Source organism: Alosa pseudoharengus, unplaced genomic scaffold (genome assembly GCF_046254945.1).
Source record: "Alosa pseudoharengus isolate Yale_2024_CS ecotype anadromous, Long Island Sound unplaced genomic scaffold, YU_APseudo_1.1 YU_APseudo_1.1_scf_8, whole genome shotgun sequence".
Lineage (NCBI taxonomy): Eukaryota > Metazoa > Chordata > Actinopteri > Clupeiformes > Clupeidae > Alosa > Alosa pseudoharengus.
Window position 1 is genome coordinate 18,728,894 of NW_027468870.1, and position 24,154 is coordinate 18,753,047.

The window sequence follows — 24,154 nt, forward strand, 5'->3', positions numbered from 1 at the left end:
ACACACCCACCTGGTGAACTCCTGGAAGGACTGGAAGGACACCATGGCTCCCATGCGTTGGCACGGTGGGGTGAAGGAGGTGTCCAGCAGCACGTCACTCACACTGCCCACGTGCACCATGCCGTAGTGATTCAGGTTGGAGGAGAAGGACATTCTGTGACACACACACACACACACACACACACACACACACACACACACACACAGGTTACCGTTTTGGCTTCAGAGGTTGATGTTGCTCAAAAGATAAGAGATATTACTAATTCCCAAAGCACCAAAAGCCATTCAGACCCACACCAACAAATCAGACGAGGAGGAATCAGACCGGTTCACCTCATCCCAGTCTAATACAGTCCTATTATCAGGCAGCCATTTCCTTACCCATTTATAAATTTACAGAAATGGAAGAGAAAAAAGAAAACACTCAGGTAAGCCATTTGGTCTTGTGGTAAAAATAGTTGAGAAGCTTTCCTTTGACTGGATAAAATGTGCCTGAATGGATCCTTAACGCAACACCATGACGCAACCAAAATAGTGACAAACTTGAGGTCTAAGGAGAGATGAGCCTTACACATGTTATTGGGAAGGACACCCAGGAACCTCCTACTCCAGGTGACGGTAAGGGAACCAGGCAAAACAGGTGGACATCAAACACCACTGATTTCCATACATTTAACTCATTGAATGCCAAGCTGTTTTCGGGAGCTTTGTCCTAGAGTGCCAGCAATCTAGACCATTGTTGATGATTTTTGTACAGCCACAGCATATTCTGTGTTATAGCTATGAACACATACAATGGCTCGTTTAAAAGGTGAGACTTTAAGCTCTCAGTGAGTGCAACCGTAATCTGTATTTCTACACGCCTCTGTTCCTGAGAAATCCCAAGCTAAACAGTGGCTAGTTTTCATCAAAATCGCTGTTTTTTTCTAGAAATGGAGATATAACGTCTTTCATGAAATATGTTGCCTGTGAACTTTCTGGGAAGTGATCAGCGAGACCTGGAGAGACTGCCACCTAGTGATAGACCCACGAAAATGGCCTGGTTTTCAGCTGACGAGCATGCGTCACTGATTCGACCCAAAGCGTTATGATAAAATGTCCAGATAAAATGTCCAGATGCGTTTTCATGAGTTTTCGATCGTCATATATTTAATTTCCATTCATCACAGAGTTCCCAAAATCACATATACGGTGTGTTAGAGTGTCTAGTTTCGTAATTAAAAAAAAAAAGCTAAAAACGTAATATTACGTTTTTGGCACTACACGCATGGGAAGGAAAAACGTAATATTATGTTTTTGGCACTCAATGAGTTAATATAGTCTACCTGTAACCTGACATGACCCTTGATCACTTAAGCCAGCCTTGAACAGATAGCAAACGAAAACAGCCCCAAGTGAGTTAGCGCGTGAATGAGTGGAGGGAAGAGTCATGGGAAAGTTAAGCCCATGGCCACACCTTTGGTCAGTATCAGTGGAGCCACTAACTTGAGGTTTGCTAGTGGGGCTGTTACTGGCGGGGGCCACAGAGCTAGCAGGGGGATGGCCCTCAGCCAGTTTAGTGTGCTGACTTGCCGGAAGGGACATCTTTCTATGAGAACAGTGGCAGCAGCAAACACAAACACACACACACACACACACACACACACACACACACACATATATACACATAGATACACTCAGACACTGCAGGCATTGGGCATGACAAACAAATCACATAGTGTCATCAAGGACTCCCTGATGGAGGAATTAAACAGGACATTTACCCAGCTCATTCAAACTCAGCAGGACGCCCCACTAAGCTAAATTAACAACAAATTAGCTTTGTCGCCACATTACTTTGCATGCCTTCACAATACACACACACACACATACACACACACACACACACACACACACACACACACACACACACACACACACAGTATGTGTGCAAGGACTTTCGAGGGAGGTCAACTAAGACATGCTACACATACTCTCTCACACACACACACACACACACACACACACACACACAGTATGCGTGCAAGGACTTTCGAGGGAGGTCAACTAAGACATGCTACACATACTCTAGTAAAAGAACATGGTTGTTTCAGCAGTCCATGCAACAACTACTGTATTAGTTTGCAATGACTTTGAAATGTACAGACTCAATTAGAACTGGTTTTGGACATTTTAATTTGAGGAAGCAACAGCCTCGACAATAAAAAAAACAGCAACACACAGAAGCATAGACAAACTGGGAACTTCAATTAAAATGCATTTTAAAAGTGGCCTTTGGTGACATAATGCTTTCAACAAAGCAGCTTGACCATTTGTGCCCACTTTGCTTTAAATATATAAACTACGGCTTCCCTAAAGGTCATAAGCACTTGATCTATAGTCTATGACCATGCTGTTCTTTTCTCTACTCTACTACGGGTATGATCAGCACACTGGGTAACAGCAAAGGAAAGAATCACTACTATACCTGTTTAAAGTGGGGATGTTCCCTCTGCAAGCAAATAACATTGATTACTGTTTGGTTAGTGTCAGGCACCAATGTGGAGGAGTGAGTCAGTGGCAGGAGCCGTGTGTAGGTCTGTATCGTCATTAAAGGGCCAGTTTAGACCCAGACGCACTCATCTGGACAACAGAATGAGGGTCAATTGGGTGGATATCAAAATCAGCTAAATGTGATGTTGGATATTGGGTCAATGGAATCACACATCCATCATATTCTGTCATATATATATATATATATATATATATATATATATATATATATATCAACAAAATGGGAAGATTATTAAGTAGAACAAGGTCATATGTGGTCAAAAAGAGTAGAGGTAAGCTACACACAATTTAGCAGAATGGACACACAAGCTCGGCCAATGACTGATCCTCACTGACATGCAAAAATTCCAACAAGTCCCACTTAACTTCCTGCAAAAAGGCTTTTTTTGCAGTATGGACACAACAGCCACTTTAACATTTGCTATGCAAATATGAGCAAGCAAAACATAATTGATTGTTTGGTTAATTACAACCAAAAAAGTTAAGTCAGAAAACATGTAAAACACATCAGATTATCATAAATATCAAGTGCATAAAAGCCAGGCAAAGACACAGTTACTTGGACAAAACAATAAACAGCCATAAATGTAAACATGAGGACAAAATTAATGTGATCATGCATCTTCACACACAGCATGACGCCTGGACCAAATTAATACGGCAAGCCAACAGGCATGTTAATACGGCAAGCCAGTTACTGCACATACTCAGACAGAATTAAGTCTGTACAAGTCCCTTTGATATGTTACAACTCATATTCATAATCAAAATGTTTAGTAACTGTTGTTTACTGTAATCTGGTGCTCAAAGAGATGATTTTATGTTTTAGACAGAAGCGGAACAGTATGCATTAAAGCTTTGAACAAATTCATACTGGTTCTTGTTTATAAGATATCACTTAAACAAGCCTGATCAATTTCCTATTATTGCATATGGGCTCATATTCACCCTCATTTAAGAAATGAAGGCTCTTCAACGTCAGCAAAACAGAGGAGGAGATTTGGATGATATGTGCCTCCTTACAGTCTGAACACATAGCCCGCCTCTCCCAATCTCCTCCATAGCTGTACTCTGAAGGGGCTGGGGTGGTGGGGGGGGGGGGGGGGGGGGGATGGGAGGCAGGCTTGCAGTGCATTGTGGGTACCTGTTGGGGTGGGAGGTGGGAAGCATAAACTGGAACTCCACAACACAGGTGTTGTCCTTCAGTTGCCGATGCTGAACACTGTTGAGCTCGTAGGCAATGTATGCCCTGCGCACATATACCTGCAGGTAGTGTACCGGAACGCACACACGCGCACACACGCACACACGCACACACGCACACACGCACACACGCACACACACACACACACGATGATGTGTCAAGTCCACTCAAATGTACATGATGTTCTTTCATGACTCCTTTAGTAAACATCTGAACACGTGTGCTCACAGACACACAGCCAGCTCAGCTCACCTCCAGGGCAGCCATCCTGACCACCTGATTGGTGTGGTAGAAGAAGTTGGGGAGCACATCAAAGATGGAGGTCTCTGACAAGATCAGTTTCTGAGGAACAAAGACAAAGCAGGGAAAGGGGGAACTTCATCACACCGAACAACTACACATAAAAATGGATGGATTGATGGATCGAAGAAAGAAGAACAGAGGACTGAATGAATGACAGATGGAGTAGGATCAAATCCATATACCCTCTGGCATCACTGAGCTCACCTGGAGGTTCTCGATGCAGAACTGATGGCCGTACATGTCAATGGCCGAGAGGAAGATGGACTCCACCTGGTTGTGTCGCAGCTCGTAGGAGGGCAGGTGAGAGGCAATGAGCACCTGGGATTGACAGAGGGAAGATGTCGGCACTGGTTAATACGGATGGATGGATGAATGGATGGATGGATGGATGGATGGATGGATGGAGAGGGGGCTTACCTGGCGCGCTCTCAGGGCAACCTTAGCATTTGTGGTCTTGCTGAGTTGGGTCAGCTCTGTCAGGATGGCCATCAGCTCGTCCGTCAGTGTGGGATCCCGCCCACACAACTGGTCCTACGGAGACAGATGTACGGAAGAACTGAATTACCTCCAATAGGTGACAACAAGGAACAATATTTCATACATCATGATATACGAGCATTAAGAAGTTCAGACACCATACTGAGATAATTAATGAAGGTACAATATAAAGTGTGGACAAAAGACAGATAACTGCTGGTACACATCAACATACAGAGAGTGAGAGAGAAAGGGAGAGAGGAAGAGAGAAGAGATAAAAAGAGAGAGAGAGAAAAGGAAAGATAAAGATAAGGGAGATAAAGAGAAAAGGATAGATAAAGAGAGAGAAATAGAGAGGCGAGTACTGAGAGGAAAAGAACAAAATTCTCTTTCATGTGAATCAAATGAATTCCCATGAATTAATAATAGGAACTAATAATATAACATTGAGAGAGAACAAATGTAAGCCTTGTTAATACTTAATTAAGAAATAATGAATTAGGCTCAGAAATGAATTTGTGAAAAACAGGGTAAAAATGGGAAGGCTAGAGAAATGTTATTGCACATCATTTGACCCAGTTAATAAGGAGATATTTAAAACCATACTACACGGTAATGACAGCAAGATATGTTTTTTTTTTTTTTAAATTGCATCGGCAAGTCACATGACAACAAAATTTCACAGGCCCTTAATTGGAGCTAAATTCAATAAAAATACTAATTGTGTGTAAATTAAAATACCATATTTAAAAGCATGTATAATTAAGTTTCTAAGCAACATCTTATAAAAAAAAGCTTTAGACATATGGAGAACATTTCGACAAAGAAATTGTGCAATATTCACGGGGATAAAAGCCGCCATTGCGCCACATTACTGGTCTAAAAGAGAGGCGGCAGATTGCTGCTCTTCTCCCGTCCTGTGTGCTCACATACAAGCAGGCATTTTGGGGAGCCAGGAGGCGGGACCAAATAGTAAGATGTACATACATGTGACGTGCAGCACAACATCGGGCGTGTAGAGTGATATATAACTTACGCATCAGAAGTACAAATACCCAATCATACTGGTGTTAGCATGCTATCATATCTCTATACTACGACAACAGGACAACCGAGTGCACCGTTGCAAAAAAAAATGAAGAGAAGAGCCAGAGCCAGGCCGAACTTAATTGCTGACCGTTTCGGTGAGAGCCGCCAAAATGGCATTCTTGAGAACAGAATGCATCAAGAAATTACGATTTATCGCTGGAATTGTACAGTACTGGCCATTTCCTTCTGGGGTTCCATGAAAAAAAAACTAGGGAAAATTATGTCATTTGTTTTTTTTTTCATTCCGGTCACCAAAAAATGTCTTTTATATGTCCGTATTAGGATTTAAGTGCCTAAATCAGCAGGTGTGAATGTCTGTCATGGTTGGAATAGGAATAGGACTTCTGACACTTACGATGAGCATGGTGACTAGGGAGTTTTTCTTGGTGACTTGGGCATGGGAGAAAATGTAGTTCAGCACGTTGGCCATGTCCCCTTTGTTTTCCTCGCGGAGTTGAAACACACACTTGTCATAATGTCCTGTGTGTGAACAAACACACACACACATTCAGAAAAGGCCAATGAATAAACAATGGCAGAGGTAAAACAGTGAGGATCAGAACAGTGGGGTTCAGTTAAAAACAAAAGACACATACTGCCATCATATGGACACAGATGAAAACTGCAATTTTGGCATTACCTGCAGCTGACTAACAAACTAATCTTTATAGCTTTCTGAAATTGACATTACTGGTCCATTTCAAAACAATATGTCCATCTCATGTTTTGTTTTTATTTATTTTTGTCTGGATTTAACATGGCACACAAACACAGACAGCAACACAATTCATACGTTGGTCCCATGAAGTGTCATCTCATGCAGTAGCAGACTGCTGGCCTTCTCATCATCATTGGTGATCAGTTAACTTGTTTGATTACGGTCAGTGCGTTTACATTAGAGAGGGTTGAAGCGGAAGTTTAGTAATTAAGGATCTTTGGTTACATGCAAACAGACAATCAGATTTTAGTCTTCTCAGACTGAAACTCTCAGATCATACACTTAACTCTGATAAAAAAATGTCATCTAAATTGTGTAACTGGATTGAAATCCAATTTTATAAAACTGGAGTATTCAATCTGATTAGATCTGTCATGTAACCGATACTCCGGTTGGAGTTTATCATGACTCCTGAATAAAGATGTGCCATGGAATCAGATTTTTAGTAGTTCACTTAGCATGTAAACTGGAATATTCTGTTTTTTGATAATAATTAAATTGGTCTGCACTCTGCACATGTAAGCGCACTGAATGACTTCCATAACTATTGTAGGAGGCTGCAACAGAGGACTCACCGTGTTGAAACATCACCTCCACCTTGAGGTACTGCCTGAGCAGGTCCATCACTACAGCCTTCATGTGCCCACGGATGCCACTGCGGTACCTGCCATGACAGGGTGGAACCGGTATGAGGTTGGAATGAACAGGGCAGAGAAGTTTAGCCATTCCACTTTGTGTATGTTTGGTTACAGTGAGTCAGGGTGGTTACAGTAAGATGATTGCTTTTTTGATTCCTACTAGGACTACATAGATGAGGCTATAGACTTACTTCTGGACAAGTTGCACAATGCTCTGGGTGTTCATGAAGAAGACCTCTCGCTCTGACTTCCTGTTCAGAGTGGCCGCATGACTGTCCAGGATATTAGCGATCTATGTAGGGAGGAAATAATACTTTACACTCTGTAGTCTATAATTAAAACTATAGTAATGCATCCCTGTGGTCATTATTTCAGTAACACTTTGTGTGTGTGTGTGTGTGTGTGTGTGTGTGTGTGTGTGTGTGTGTGTGTGTACCTGCTGGCTAGGGAACTGGCAGAGAACGGAGGTGATGTTGCTGGCGTACTGGGCCATCTCCTTCTTGATGGCCTTTTCCACAGCGGGAGGGATGCGTCCCGACACGCTAGTCATGATATCCTGCAGCTCCAGCAGGGGCAGCGAGGGGTCCCTCAGTGTCTTCATCAGCCGCTCCACCCACTCCTTCAGCTGGGAACACCATCACCACCACCACCACCCAACACCATTACACATCCAACCACCAAATAACTACTACCAGTAATACTACTACCAACTACAAACTACAATTATTAGACTCATATAAAAGCACTCAGCACTGCTATATCCCATTAGTCCATTTTCCTCAAAAGGTGTTGCTGAACGGCTGTCTCAAAAAAAGGGTGGGAGGGTGCTATGAGACCTTGACACCGAAGAAGGGTTCGGGCAGGCAGAAGCCGTTCATGACGTGCATCAGGTGGTCGAGTGTGCTGTGGAAGACGCGGTGCAGCTTCTCTCCTCTCAGCGCCACCGCCTGGATAATGGGCAGGGCGCCCGTGTACAGCTCCGCCTGAATGGACACGCAAAGCCAGATGTTACAGTGGTGCTGTGACACGTACAAGTCTTTTTCAGAGTCATTTTCAGCAATTTTACAAAACAATTGTTGTATACAATGGAATATTAATGTTTGTGTTGTCTAATTATGGCAACAGAAGCTGTTGTCCAGAGGAGAAGAACAAACTGTCTGACCTGCTGTACTCTGCTGGGGTCGTCCAGCTGCAGTTTGGCGATGACACAGCCAGGCTCTAGGACCGCACCAGCTCTCTTCACGTAGTGAATACAGCCAGACTCCACCGCGGTCAGCGTCATCACCATCTTCATCACCTGAGCACAAACAAACACAGAGTCATCTCAACAGTCACGACAGCTCTGGCACGGTCACATTCACGAATTTCAGACTTTCTTTTACTGGACATATACAGGGCCACAATTGTCTGTGTAAAGGGATACCAACATGATTCCCTTTATAAAGGTAAAACACAACACAATATTGAGACACAATAGATTTTTAATTGAAATTGCTATTTAAACTCAGTCACATCTATTTTATATTGACTATTAAAGATTGCATCAGCGATAGCAGGGATACATCACTTCTGTTGATGTTCAAACAAAAGAGAGCTAGTTCGCTATTCCCTCCCCCTCCCTTCCGTGCAATTAGAACTCTCCTAAACGCGCATCTCGTCGGTTATAACACTTTATTTTGCTTTTGAGTGGGTTGCCAACCCTTGTTGGTAGCAATTGTTTTTGTGTACAGATCTTAGAGCCTAGGGTGCCTACAGTGACACGTTTTTTTGACGGCCTGCTTATGGGGCAGACAGCTAGCAGATCGTTAGGAAAGATTAGAGGAATGTGATAATTTATGTTTGGGCCTTTTTTGGGCCTGAAATCGCTGATACAACCTTTAACTATTATATTCATGTCACCCACTGTGTGACAGACAGGGAAGCTCACCTAACAGATGTACTGTGCTTCTCAAGCACCAGGCCTGCTGACCAATCAAAAGTGCCCCAAAAATTATATTGCAAATCAATCGCAATTGCAATGTCTGTCAGAAAATTTGCAATGAGACATTTTCCTGAAATCATGCCGCCCTAGAGTGGAACTTATTTACACACACACACTTACACACTTACTGTACACACACACACACACACACACACACACACACACCTCTATTTCAGCATAGCACTGGCCAGCGAACACGTGTCCTCCGTCCTCCACGGTGTACTGGATGAGTTTGCCAGCCGAGGGCGAGCGCAGTAGAGACGGGTCATTCTCCTTCTCAAACACACACGTCTTGTTGCCGATGGTGATGCGGTACCTGGAGAAGAAGAGGCAGAGAGGCTGGTTTAGACACTGGCTGGGAAGAAGGAAAAACCGAACAGTCTGCTAGACCTGAACGAACAATAGTTATTTAATTCTTAGTGGTGCATGATGGTCTCTTCGACCGATGATTTTCCTGTTATTTTCTTTTTTGAACTGATAAGAAACTGAATGCTAAGAAGGAAAAAAAAAAGAGTGTGTGTCCACATAAGCCGCAGTTTAAAGCTTTTATTTGATCATGTTGACATCACAGCTGAACTCAAACCTCAAACAGCCCCTAAAAACAGCATCAGTACAGGAGGAAAATACTGACACTATAAAACCCATGACACCATTAAAAAGTGAAGTCTATGTTTAGGTCTCAAAATCTCTGTCCCGCAGCACTTTCCCCTTTTCAGATTCCAGGTGGACAACTGCACCTGTGTGTGTGTGTGTGTGTGTGTGTGTGTGTGTGTGTGTGTGTGTGTGTGTGTGTGTGTGTGTGTGTGTGTCTCACCTGTCAATCTCCTCTTTCATGTAGGTGGTGTAGCTGGACCCGTCGTAGGAGAGCAGCAGGCCGCCGTCGCTGAGCCTGTGCACGTCCACCTCGGCCGACGAGCTGTTCATGATGACCACGTAGGAGTTGGGCGACTGCCGCGTCACCGTCAGCGCGTACTTGATGCCCTCGTAGATTAGCTCCACGTCCACCGTGTTCAAGAGCGTATGGGCAGGCAACACCTGACCCCTGTAGTGACAGACGGACAGAGACGAGAGAGACAGAGAGAGAGAGAGAATATAAGTTAAAGACAAAATGAACCATAAACAAAAAAACCTTGGTCATCATCAATCTAGGCTATTAGCCCTGTACCTTTCCAGTGAGTGCAGGAAGCATGACACGCTGTTCCTAAAGTTGACATCGGCCACATGGAGGGCTCCACTGACAATGCCCAGCATGGTGTCAGGCCTCTCAGCCTGCAAACAACACAGCGATGAAGCATCCGTATCACACACACAATTCTGAAAGCTAGCGGTCAATGCTGCTGGACAATGAGCTTCACCTGCATCTTCTCAGAGATGAGCCGGTCTAGCCAGCCGGTATCGATGCTGTTGTGCTGAAAGCTCTCCGTCTCAAGCAGCTTGATGAGATACTCCACTGTGGTCCTGAAGTCTCCTCTGATGGACAACTCCTTCAGAGCCACCACCATGTTACTAGGAGGACAAACCACAAGAGGAGGCCATTTAGAAACACATCATTTTTTTGTAGTAGTATTTTGTAGTTTAGCAAAACGACTAAACAAATTGCACAGACAATAATAAATCAGATGTAGAGAAGAAACAGGGCTCCTTCTCTACATCAGATGCATGAAAGCCTGCGGTCAGTGAGAATTGGGGCTATTTGTACTCACGAGATGGCCTCCTCTCGATTCTCGCCCCAAGAGAAGCAGTGGCCGAACTGAGAGTCGGCGAACTCGTGCAGCCCCCCGGCCGCCGCCACGCTGAAGTAGCCCCACACGTTCTTGTTGCTTCGGAAGTTCAGCTCCTGCACGGTGCCCGAGCTGGGCTTAAAGCCCTGGCACCCAACACACACACACAAGGTAGGGTCAGTCCAGGAGCACTCGTGGTTTAAATACCAATGTCCATTCAAGTGATGGATTATCTCATTCAGTACTTAATTTACTTTCAGTTAATTTCATTAATTTATGTTATTTTTCGAAAATGTTCAATACATTACATACACACACAAAATATACTTTTGACTTTGTGAGTAGACTTCAACACACCTCATCTGGGTTCTCACTGGTGATGCGAGCTGCAATGACATGTCCTCGTGGGGAGGGGGCAGCAAAGAGCCCCTCAAAGTCAATGAGCGAGTCTCCCCACGGCTGCACACCGTACATCATGCGGATGTCCTTCATGCGGTGCAGAGGGATGCCCATGGCAATCTGAGATGCGGACACACACATACACACGCACACGCACACACATCAGGGCATTGAAATCTCACCACCACTTCCACCTCATCTCCTATCATTTATGGCATTTTCAAGCCTAATCAGTTAAAATATAGTCATTCATGATCAATCTCTACCACATTTTCATACCGACTACTGCCATTTTCATACACCGAGAAAGAACAACAGTTTTCCAATTCATTTGTTTATGCTTTGTATCTTATTTCATTCATCATTAATTAATTAATTAATCAATCAAGTGCCGAAGTGTGACGTACTGTTTCCATGACTGTAGTGTCACTGGATCTAAACAAACTTTTGAAGTGGCATCAATAGCATTGAATATAGACATGTGGCATCATTATTAGCTAATAAATTGTTTTACATGTAGGTTATAGCCATTTAAACGTGTTTTACCTGCTAGGCAGCAGCTTAGCCACATAACGGAGATTCCCTGGGAAGTGTAATAGAAAGAAACTAAATCCCATTAGATATTTCACGGCTTATCAAAAAAAAATATATATATACTAACGTCTTAGAGACGTTATTTAAATAGATTTTAAAAAGCCACCATTATGGTCCCAACTATGGTTAGATTGGTTTGTTTAGATCCAGTGAAATTGCTGCTACGTCATGGCTTCGGTACTCTATTCAATTTCTCTTCCTATAGCAACACCATGCATACATTCCAGGGAGTTACATAACAGCCCATCATTCCAGCCCTATCCTATAAGAGCACAGTCTGCCTGTGGCCGAGACTCCACTGACCTACATACATACACACCACTGGTCATGTGACATGTGGGGAGTGCCAAGCTGTGGGCGTGGGGAGGGGCGTGGGGAAGGGCTCAGGAGGACCAGGAGGTCAGTGCGTTCCTTCATAATGACCCCTGCACAACACTAACACTGCTCATTACCACTGATGAGGCCACGGATGCCTGCATCCATCCCTGCCCACCGTTAGAGCAGTGGGCTGGTGATGATGTGCTGCAGTGTGTGTGTGTGTGAAGCCTGCGCATGTGCACATGTTGAGTACATGGTGTTCTTTCAGAGCTACAGCTCAGGAAAAGAAAAAAAAAGCGATTCACGGCCTGATTCAGTTTTTTAACTCTATTACTGGATGCAATAGCTGAATGTGACAGCAGCATGTGCAGCTTATAATGTGCTGCTAGCTTATGCATACAGTACATTCAGATATGCCTCTTTATCATGCAAATGAAATTCAAAATATGCCATTTTTAAAGCACACACACACACACACACACACACACACACACACACACACACACACACACACACACACACACACACACACACACACACACACACACACACACACACACACACACACACACACACACACACACACACACACACACACACACACACACACACACACACACACACACACACACACACACACACACACACACACACACACACACACACACACAAATACCTGTAGCTGGGCAGCTGGCAGGTTGACGTCAGCCACCATCTCAGTACAGGGGTGTTCCACTTGAAGACGGGGGTTGAGCTCCAGGAAGTAGAAGCTTCCGTCCTGGCTGTAGAGGTACTCTACTGTCCCGGCACTCACATAGCCCACCATCTTAGCCAGCTTCACCGCACACTGAGGAGCCAAACAACCTTCATTTAACTCTACTCACCACAAACTGAGTCACATTCATATTCCAATAAGTGTTCTATTAAGTATAGAACATAAAAGATTCATTGGTTTCATTCCAATACATTAAATACATTAACCCTTAGAACCCTAAGCTGTTTTTAGGGCATTTTCACTACATTTATTCATAAGGATTTATTCTGGTCATTGTAAGTGCCACACACATATATTATATATTGTTTTTTTCAGAAGAGTTTAGGCTATTCAGATCTGCCATCATTTCATGTATTAATACTAGCATTGATTTTATTTTGATTTTTAAAGAATTAAAATATAAAAAGTGTATTATAAAAATTCTTATATTTCGACATGTATCTCACCACAGCAAGCTCACAGCTCTACATGCATTTCATGTGTGTGCAGGGCAGACTGTCCTGAATCGGGCAATATAATTGCCATGTTGGAGGGATACTCTGGGGCTGAGCAATTTACAGAAATATTTGCTGTGTGATTTATGGAAATAAATGCCATTTTTTGACCTGACTTGACCCGAGGTTGCGTGTTAGCCATGCGTGCCTGTGTGTATGCAGTCATAATAATTCTCAACTCTTTACTGCATTGCCATGAACAAAGTAAAGGCAAAAAAGGTGTTTATTTGTTGAACAAATTGGGATGCAATGTGAGCCTTGAATTGGATGCCATGCAGGAATATGAACATGCTTTGCCATAGAGAAACACATGATAGCATTGGATTATAAACATGCTTTGCCACAAGAACAGACAAAAACGTGGGGTAAGTCCAGCTATATGAAGTTATTATTTTGCTGTCACTTCGTCTGTTTTATAACCCAGAAGGATGTACTTGGTATCAAATGATAGCTCTGAGTCTCCTCTTTCATCTGACATGCGTGGCATATCTATGCGATCACGGGTCCGCGAGTAATTCAAACGAGAGTAATGAGTGTGCAGCGTTGGTTTGTGTACATGACGTTATTATTTTGCAGTCACTTCGTCTGGTTTTATAAGCCAGAAGGATCGATAAACATGGTACCAATGGATAGCCCTTTGCCCCCTCTTTCATCTGATATGCTTGCCATATCGATGCGATCACGGGTTCGCGAGTAATTCAAACTAGAGTAATGTGTGTGCAGGTGAACGCAGAGAAGTATAGACTGTAAATATGATGCAATTTGATTTAATTTCATGATTTTTTTTAATTTTCATACTTGATCGTACAGACAAGTGTGTAGTCTCGTTGGAAAGCCCCACTTCTGCTCTGTCGTGCAATAAAGGTTTCATCTCGCTGCGATGAACCATTCCGGAGCAATGTAACAGAGAAGAAAGGGTGTGTTTTTTGACGCACTTTGCGTCAATCGGGTTCTAAGGGTTAAGCAGCAAGCAACTTTCCTTTAACCTCCTTGTTTCCCTTCTCATTTAACCCGTTTCATTTCGGGTCATTACATTTCGTTGATTTAAAATTCCTCTGGTATTTGAATCTTGCACTAAAAACTGTCAGGAGACGGAGGAAAACAGAGGGACAACTCGTGGCTAGACCTACCCTCTCCATATCCTCAAAGATGTCCAAGGTAGCGATGGTTGCCGGGGCCTCCTCGATGATCTTCTGGTGCCGCCGCTGGACCGAGCAGTCACGGCCAAACAGGGAGATGGCGTTGCCGTACTGGTCAGCCAGGATCTGTACCTCCAGGTGGCGCGCGTGCTTCGCCAACTGCATGACGAAAATGGGCGAGCCTGGCACCTCAGTCTGAACCTGAGAGGAGGGTGAGAGTCGGCTAGTGACATCCCTTTCTGAGAACGCTCATAATTCAGATTAAATCAAAGTCATGGAGACTGTTAAAAGTTGGGAAGTGAGTGAAACACTAGCAACTATGTGAAGCAAATGCATAGAAATAATGACATTCTGAACCACTATTCTTTTTTGTTATAAAGCACATCAGGCTCTCACACAAACTAATAAGATCTTCTGAAGTAAGATGACTTTTGACTAACTGATCATTGCACATAAAGATACAGTGGCCCAATTCCCACATTCCCTCTCTCCCCTGGTTTCCTTGTCTGTTGATGTCTGTTTGTTTAACTGGTACAGTTGCAGCAATCACTCACTTGTCTGAAGAGGTTGGGAAAGTCGTCTGCACAGTTGACCTTGCGGATACCCTTTCCTCCACCTCCCTCTGATGCCTTGATCATGACGGGGTAGCCGACCTGCTCCGCAGCCTGCCGAGTGCATCAACGCGTCAGTCATACACCAAGAATCTATGCACATCAAGCATTTATGGCTATGTATTGAACATGGAAGGATCCGGTACCTTTAATCCAGCCTCTACGTCATGGATGCATCCAAGCTCATAGGACTCCGGAGGGACATTGATGATATTCTTCTTCTGGTCACTCTCAGACCACTCAACAGTAAGACCTAAAGGAACACGAACACACACGAACACACACACACACACACTCACTCATGTGAGTCTCAGCCATGTCAGTATGGCTAAGTGAAGCCTGCTGTGACTATACCAGAGAGGGTTAAAGCGGATCTTTGACTATACTGTATGTCATTATGGAGGACAGACCTGATCCACTCCAGGGCAGGGTGGGTATGCCTGCAGTCTGGGCCACGATGGAGGAGGCAATCTTATCCCCTAGGGCCCACATGGCCTGACTTGGAGGACCTGTGGTCACAAACAGGCAACCCTCTGTCAGGCATTGGGCTCACACATAAACATTGTATGAGTGTTCCTCAAAAAGTAGGTTCCTCAATTGTGATTATTACAATTATTATTGCAATTATTAATTAAGTTCAACTGCTGCCCTTTGCAGAGTACAAGTCTGTGACTCATACATTTCTCCAATGACTTTCTCCCCTTAATAGATAGAGGAAATTATTAAAGTGTGGGTTCCAAAAAGAGACTGCAAAACCCCGTTATTAAACACAGACCCATGAAGGCGATGCCGTTCTTGTGCAGCAGCTCTGGTAGTTTGGGGTTCTCAGACGCATGGCCCCAGCCTGCCCACACTGCCTGTTAGAGAAGACCACAGGGACACGCTTACAGGGACATGCCAGAATGAGCAACTTTGGTCATATATTCACAGTCACACTCAACACTAAAAGACACATGGGGATCTCTGACAGTCTAAAAACTGTACCTGGACAGGTATCCGTTTGGCAATGTCCAAAATGAGTTCAACATTGGCGTAATTGTTGTTGTTTGTCCCCCCGGGCACAGGCACGTAGTGGTCAGCCATCTTGATGTACTCTGTAAACAGGACGTTTAAAGATAAACAGGAGGGTCTCGCATCTCTATCTCATAGAACATCGCAGACACCCAGTATTCATAGCGTTTGGTACAGTCGGACAGTGAAAACTTCCTCTGCCATTGTGCAAGGCACTTGCTTTGGCTACAAGCTCAGACTATGGTGAGCCAAAGCACACCCAAATCAACATAACCTCCAGCAGCCTGTGCTGTTCAAACACATTTGGGCTCTCGCTTTGTGGCGGATCTTTCCGGATCATTAGTTGGCTGTTCAGCAGGGCCAGTGCTGTAAAACTCGGCTAAGCTCCGCCACCCAAGCCCCCCACACACTATGATCAAACTTACCAGCGTTGGCCTTCAGATCCTCTGGCGTAACCATGACCACGAAGCGGATGGCACGCTCATTCCGGAACATCTCGTAAGCCCAGCGGCGAATGGAGCGCATGCACTTCACAGCAGCAATGCCGTTATTGGCGATAAGGACCTGCCATAAATCAATTTGGTTATGGTTACAGTTACTTAGCAGGCGCTAAGAATTTATGCAAAGAGCCATGTGCACTTCAAATCAACTGAGCATGAAGCCATAAGGCTTACACAGATAGCTCATACCTTTTCAATGACTTTGTTGCCCCCAAAGCGAGTGACAAACTCAGCAGGTGAGGCCACGGTGAAGTCTCTCTGGAGATCAATACGTCTCCTGTCCCTGCCCTGCTTCATCAAGTGGAGTCCTGACATGCTTGGCCTGTAGAATCAGTAGAGAAAAGTTTTCACTCTCTGTGAAACACTGGCAACATTCTCTAACATCAGTTAAGGCTGCGACAATTAATCAACTAGTTGCCAGCTTTTCACAACTATTAACAGACCGTCAAGGAAAAGTTCAATATTAACCATGGGATGGTAAGCAATACCGAATTCATGTCAGTTCCTGTTGTTAGCTCTATGGTGCAACTGGGAGCAGAATCCTTTCCTGCAGGAGGAAGGTTATGGGAATGAACCAAGAGATTCTATGGCTGCCATTGTCATAGTGAAGCAATATTATGGCGTGGACCAGTGAAAGCAAGTTACTATTTGAAGAACGCTCAAAAGAAGTTCCCTTTTCAACCTCTAGACCACAAAGTCATCATAAACTCTAGCAAAAGCCAGATAAGACAAGCTGATAATGCAGGTAGCAACTGTATGTTATCTGTACTGGGACTCAGTGCTGTAGACTCGGGTAGCTACTGTATGTTATCACATTGAAGCCAACAACAATGGAATTCCTTTTGGAAGTCTTTTAGTAAAATCACTAAACACAAGAACCTAAGCCTTGAGCTCAGTGTTGAGAATGAATGGTCACATCTTTTTCCATCCAATCGATGACTAGGCTCCTGACATAAGGTCCCTTTTTTCTGGGAGAAAAATCAATACAGTTGACTCATGAGAAAACACTTCACATTCACCAGGATTGCAGTCTTTTCACGCACAAAAACAAAAATACAGGCTACAGCCTACATGGTTTCCTGCTACCCCGGTCAGCATGAGGGCAAGATGCACTGCTTACAGTCTATCCTTCACAGGGTTGAATTCAGGAGCAGTGGCTCTCAACCAGTGTGTCGTGGAATTTTGAGGAACCCAATGCGTCTTTATACAGGCTCATAGTTATAAAGTAGTCTGGTAGCACACAGACCTTCTCAATTGTAATTGAGAGTGGGTCTGGAAAAGATTCACTGACTTACGAATTCCTGCAGGGCCATAACTAGCAGTGAAATCATAAATTGGTGCATTTAATTCTTACCAAATTGTTTCAGAAGCGTAGCAATCTCCTAAATGAAGGTTGATGCAGTTGTTTGCTCAATTGCAAAGAAATACACGTTCATGCCTGATTTGTAATTGTATTTGCATGCCTGTGTTTTAGGGACATTGGAAATGGGCTTCAATGACCTCATGGCCAGACGGACCTGCAGAGCAAATCCCAAGTTTGCCAAACACATGGGTATTCCCAGGCTAGTGGTAGTTATAAGGTTGCCTAATAGGCTACAGATCTCTTACACGGCTAAGTCAACATCATGTGAGCATATGCTTATCGCGTAACCTATAATAATGTGTGTGACATACATCATAATCAGTAACCATAAGTTGGTGTGCCTTGGCATTTTGGTTTGACCTTTGGTGCGCCTTAGCCCCAAAAAGGTCCAGAACCTCTGTTCTAGAGTTCTGTTCTAGAGTATGGTCTGTTGGCAGCAAAGGACCTGTTTAGTGTTCCATCGCTTTGTTGGTGAGGCGGGAAGCAGGGTGATTATGGGAAGGCATTCCTGTGTTTAATGGGGGCGTGCCTGTCTGTTTCTGTTCCCGTTTGGCTACACCCTGTGAGCTCCGATAGGGTGATGGTACTGAACAATAGCAGCACACGTGGCCTCGCACATGGGGACCTGTCCCTGCATCCGTAAATTAAGGGGGCCCCCTCTACTCTACAATGTCCAAGGTGAAAGGAGGAAGAGGGAAGAGGGACGTGCATTGTTTTTGTCAGAGCTTGTCTGAACATAACTGGGCAACTCCTCCCACCGCCTACAGCAGGGTATGCTGTCCTAGCCATAGCAGCTGCCACCAGGCTAACTGAAATACACAGGGCTAAATAAGGAGCAGCAACAACAACAACAACAACACTGGCAATAAGATCAATCAATTATCATATTGTCATATTAAGGGATTGGTGGAAGTTCAAATGAATGAACACAAGTAATTCTTTGAGTTTTTGTAAAAAATCCATTGTGACTGATATAAAAAAAAAAGATTAGATTTCACAATGGAAACTAGGGCTGTCACTTTACGTTCGAAAATCGATTGCCAAATCGATTGGACCAAACAACACAAGTTTCAAAAACTAAAAAAGGGAATCAATTTTAACCAAATATGTACACTATTAATTTTAAACGAATTAAACAAAATTCACAAACAAGAATATAAGAATATAAAAGAATTCCGAAGTGCAGTAAGAATTGCGAAAGCTAAAAAGAAAATTCCCACCAATTTTACGCACCGGAAACAGCTGTTTCAATCAGCTGCTGTGCTGCTCGTGTTTTGCCAAAAATGGAGGACAACGCGATCAACCTGTGCGACATGAGAGAGAGGAGTGATAGGCCCTAATAACTTGAGGAGTTCGGTGTGGAAGTACTTTGGATTTTTGGTATATCAAACTATGGAGAAGAACAAAGCGGTAGGCTATGCAAACTGTGTAATGGAGTTCTACGTAGGCGAAATTTGTTTGACATTTCTAATCTAAGCTACGTTGAAGCCTGCTGTAATGTTTGTCAATGATGTAATGGCAGTATACTCAGCTTATTGTTTTTCGAGAATGTAGCACTCCTGTTTGTCATTGTGCACGAAACTTCACGCCAATAAATCATCAGAAATATTGCTGGCTTGCGTCTACAAGCACCCTCTTTACGTTTGTCCTAATGCCTGTTATTTTTTTGTGGATTGGCCTATATTTGGCGTTGAAAATGGAAACGTCTTTAGACATGAAAAATCGATTTTACAATCGATTCAATGAACACTTATGTCTCAAAAATAGAACAGGATTTTTTCACAAAAGTGACAGCCCTAATGGAAACATTTGGAAACAGTTCTGAAAGTTCTGACCTTGGCCTTGTTCACACAAGTCTGAGATCAATGACATCTATTCTAAGTCTGATTTGGAAATAAATTGGTTGATTCCAATTGGACAAAGACTTTACCCACCTCACCTCTACAAGTCAAAGTCTTATTGGCTCACAAAACCAGGTTTCTACATAAATGATTTTATCTAAACCAAACATTATGGCATGAGAGTAAAACAAATAAAAGGCACAACGAACACAGAACCCACACACATCCACAGCCTGCCCTTCATCCTTCACTACTAGCCAGTCTGAAACGCAGCAGAATGGGAAAGAGAAGGGAGAGTTGGCATGGTGACAGCATCGCCGTGTTCTCCAGCACAAGCAGCCTCTGTGTAGCAATAGTGTGGCAATAGGAGCAGGCAGCACAGCAGCCCCTTCACGCATGGCAGAGAGAGGAGCTAGGATGAACCCAGATGAACCCTTTGTCCTCTACCAGCCAGTCTTCAGAAAAAACACAGCAACACAGCAACAACACAGCACAGAGCACTCGGAGACAAACAGTGCAATCCTGCTAGGTCCCAGGTGCAACATCATGCTGCTTATGGCCTGGATAGCTCTGTTTGACAACATAATGGCTGGTGCCTATGAAACTGAAGCAATGGTGGGTGCAGTGGTCATTGCCTACCTCAGGTTCTGAGAAGGTCCATCAACGCCATCGAAGCCCATTTCATAGGTGCTGTCTGAGCTGACCGATGACGGCGAAAGGGAGCGCTCCTTCTCCTCGGCCGCCATGGGGTCAAGCTTGCCCAGGATCTCGTCCTCAGAGTTCTCTTCGGAGACCGAGCCCACCATGAAGTGGGAGTGGAGCACAGCTGCAGCAGGAGGCTTCTTAGCAGGACGCTCCTGCTCTGCCATGGCTGATCGACGCTGGCAGCCCCCAAAGACTGTATGTATGGAGGGAGGGAGAGAGAGAGAGAGAGAGAGAGAGAGAGATAGATAGATAGATAGATAGATAGATAGATAGATAGATAGATAGATAGATAGATAGATAGATAGATAGATAGATAGATAGATAGATAGATAGATAGATAGATAGATAGATAGATAGATAGATAGATAGATAGATAGATAGATAGATAGATAGATAGATAGATAGATAGATAGATAGATAGATAGATAGATAGATAGAGAGAGAGAGAGAGAGAGAGAGAGAGAGAGAGAGAGTCCCACAATTACTCACTAAACACTCTAAGTGAAAGAAGCCTGTCCAGGTGCAAGAAAAATATTGGCCTACGGCAAAGTGCTTCTTGCTCTTAGAGAACAGCAATTAGTCCGAGACGACGGTGCCATTCCTTGGTGTGCAAATGACAGTCCCATCAGTCCGATTCCATAACTGAAACTACAGGCTCTTGTGTTTCATTTTCAAGATATTCCTGATCTCCTTGACTATACTGTATGTAATGCTGTTACATACAGTACCAGCACAGATGGTAAAGTGGTTAGTTCTGCTGCCTTGCAAGCAGCTGACCCGGATTTGAATCCAGGCCAATGCCTATGTTAAACAGTAAAAGTTGCATTGGAAAAAAATAATGTACTCATTTCCTGACATTTATTGTTGATTAACGGTTTGCTTTCCTGGGTCACATAAAATTGACATCAAATTCAGAGGACACTACATGAATTAGCATCAGGGCTATAGTGGTAGTCTCATCTTTTGTTGTTTCACTTTTTTCCCCCACTGGGAAAGAAAGGTGTCTGCACACCTTTTGTTGCACTAGAGTACAAAAATATACAGAACGCGGTCATGAAGCAAATACCAAGATTTGACTGTATGTGTATGGTATGTGAGAAGCGACTGTATACATTTCTCCAAAATGTATATTGAATTGAGTCTTATTCTGCAGTTCCCTAAACCAGTGTTTTTCAACCACTGTGCCGGGGCACACTAGTGTGCCGTGAGAGATCATCAGGTGTGCCGCAGAAAATTACCCAAATGTCACTCACTGGTCCAGAAAAGCAACTGTTGCATCAAAGAATTTATAACCACATGCTCACATTGATTGTATGATTGCACTATTTGTGGTATGCAGGCATTGTACAACGGGGGCCCCATATCCAGTATTCACAGAATCATCACATATCCAGTTCATAACAACAATTAAATTAGATATAGTCACCTACAAATAAAACAGAGGGCGATTGTTTTATTGAGCAGGTCTTGCATAGAAGCTATAATAAGGCCATATCTGTGTATTATTTGAAGTTGTAGGCTATGGTATGTTTACTTTTTCTTCACACAGGATGTTAGTGTGCAGTGGGACATTTAAAGTGTCAAAAGTGTGCCATGGCACAAAAAAGGTTGAAAAACACTGCCCTAAATAATCCAAAACACATAGAACATGCGATATGTGTATTCATCAATGCTTCGAGTATTTATTTATGTATTCATTTGGGGGTGGGGTGAAGGGTCATTGTACACTGGTACACTGACTAAGAAAGTAGGTTTAAGGTAGACACAGGGTAGACCATAGACTGTATACAGTCTATGGGGTAGACAGCATAAGTTATGGCAGTCACTTTTGGTTAAAGTAAGAAGAGTTCTGGTGACTGTAGTGTCTTTCGTATCAAAAAATCAAAAATTGAAAATTGTATACCACGTGTCAAATGTTCATCTGGAGACAAACTACAGTACAACTAGCAGCCCAGCCGGTAAGCTAACCGTGACACCACACCCGTAGTGTCATTACAGGGTTAAACTAACGTTTGCTGCCTGACACGCCTAGTTACAGAGGCCGTTTGACCGGAAAAACTAGAATGATAATGGAAATGATGGCAGTCTGTTAACTGCTGCAGGTAGGCAACGTGCTGTTGTTAGTTAACGTTTAAGAAGTCCCATGCTGTTGTGGACTTGCACAGCTGACGAACAATATCACAGTGAGCCCATTACCTCGCTTTGAAGTGACTACAGCATCATTGGCCTGTAGCGTTACTGATCAAGTAGCTAACGTAACGTAGCTATCCTAATCCTCTAACTTACAGAGTTTGAAGAAAACAAAACGTTAATGCTTTTAACCAAAGTGGACAGCGAAATGGATAGCTATGATGTCTAGAAGCTACAGAGATAAGAATTCGTGTACAGTACTGTCAACAAGCTCACGTAAATCAACTAGCTAGTTCTAGACCAGCAATAGCAAGCTAACGTAAACGTTGTAGCTTCTAGCACACCAAACGCTGATGCCAACCTTGGTGTCCTAAGCACGGTAACGTTAGTTCATTTTACGTGACCCGCTATCCTCGAATCGTTATCAGGATGAGTCAACGTTAACTAGCCTAGCCTGGTTATCCTAGCTCTCCGTGGCTAAAGGTAACGGTACCTTATCAGATATTAGCATAACTACCTGACCCACAGCTAGATGCTACCCGGCCCAGCGAACTATTCAGCGGTAGACAGCCAAGTTATCGCTAGCAGATAAAAACGTTAACTGGTCTCTCCATCATTGCGAACTCTGCACGCCGATGTAACGTTAAAATTAACTTCTGCAAAACTAAAGTTATCGCTAGGTAGTGCTAATGAGTTTATCAGTTTAGCTTTATGTTAAGTTATAGTCAAATGGTATCTTACCTTGAGAAAGAAATCGGCAAGTAATTCTGAAGAGTAAATATCCAAAGATGTATCGATATGATCTTGATTTAACCCCTGTGCCTACACATCTTGTCCTCTTGTGTTGACCAATCACATCATACTGGCAAGTGCACCTAGGTGGATGCTACAACGGCGTCTTTGACAGCAACATCACGGTGGTGTGATGCGAGGAGGGGTTACTTCTGGCCGTTCACCTTCGACCCTAACAACAACTCACGCCGTGCTCGGAGACCAATCGCAATTCGTGTTGGTGACTGGGGCGGGTCTCCTCAAACAGAATGTGTGGGAGGGTGTGCCCAATGAGAGAAAAGCTCGTTGTATCCCACATGCTTACACGGTATGGCCTCATGGTATGGTACGATCCAATTAAAAAAAAAAAGTACATCAATCTATGGAGGGAAAGGCCCTGATTGCCTACTGTAACAGACCTTAAAAGTCATCAACATTCAGTTCCAATGCAGATCATGTAAAATGCATTGCGGAATAACCGGTCTTTTTTCCTAATCAAAATTAATATATTTTATATAATCTAAGAGTATTCTTAAATAGAAAGTAGCAAGCCAAAAAAAGATAAATATCCTACCTCAGTAAAAATATGAAATGAGGATACAGGGGACAGTCGTGTCAGTCATCAGGGTGATCATCCCTCCAGCTGTCTGCTGGCCTCCATATTTTGATGTCCTCACAAAGTATACAGACTTGACCTATAACCTCATGATGCAACCTGATATCAGACCATAGAAGACAAACAAACCTACTCTCATCATTTCACCCAAATTGAACTTTAGGCCTTGGCTCTGGCTTGGCTTTGGCTATTTGTCAACATAG

The 24,154-nt window shown here is 43.5% G+C and overlaps 1 protein-coding gene across 1 annotated transcript; it reads right to left on the reverse strand.

Moving 5' to 3' along the window:
• LOC143112796 (acetyl-CoA carboxylase 1-like) lies at positions 1-23,443 on the reverse strand. Its single transcript, XM_076275099.1, has 30 exons — positions 23,306-23,443; positions 20,369-20,627; positions 16,715-16,847; positions 16,451-16,589; positions 15,999-16,108; positions 15,790-15,871; positions 15,425-15,523; positions 15,161-15,267; positions 14,958-15,068; positions 14,395-14,604; positions 12,672-12,842; positions 11,042-11,203; positions 10,667-10,830; positions 10,319-10,469; positions 10,129-10,232; positions 9,778-10,005; positions 9,129-9,279; positions 8,145-8,279; positions 7,819-7,965; positions 7,419-7,607; positions 7,174-7,274; positions 6,920-7,008; positions 5,982-6,106; positions 4,478-4,591; positions 4,265-4,378; positions 4,010-4,099; positions 3,698-3,816; positions 2,468-2,491; positions 1,457-1,584; positions 1-154 (listed from the first exon to the last, which is right to left on the reverse strand). The coding sequence occupies exons 2-30, from the start codon at positions 20,596-20,598 to the stop codon at positions 132-134; spliced, it is 3,750 nt and encodes a 1,249-aa protein (XP_076131214.1). The 5' UTR covers positions 20,599-20,627; positions 23,306-23,443; the 3' UTR covers positions 1-131.
• Between the last annotated feature and the right edge of the window lie 711 nt (positions 23,444-24,154).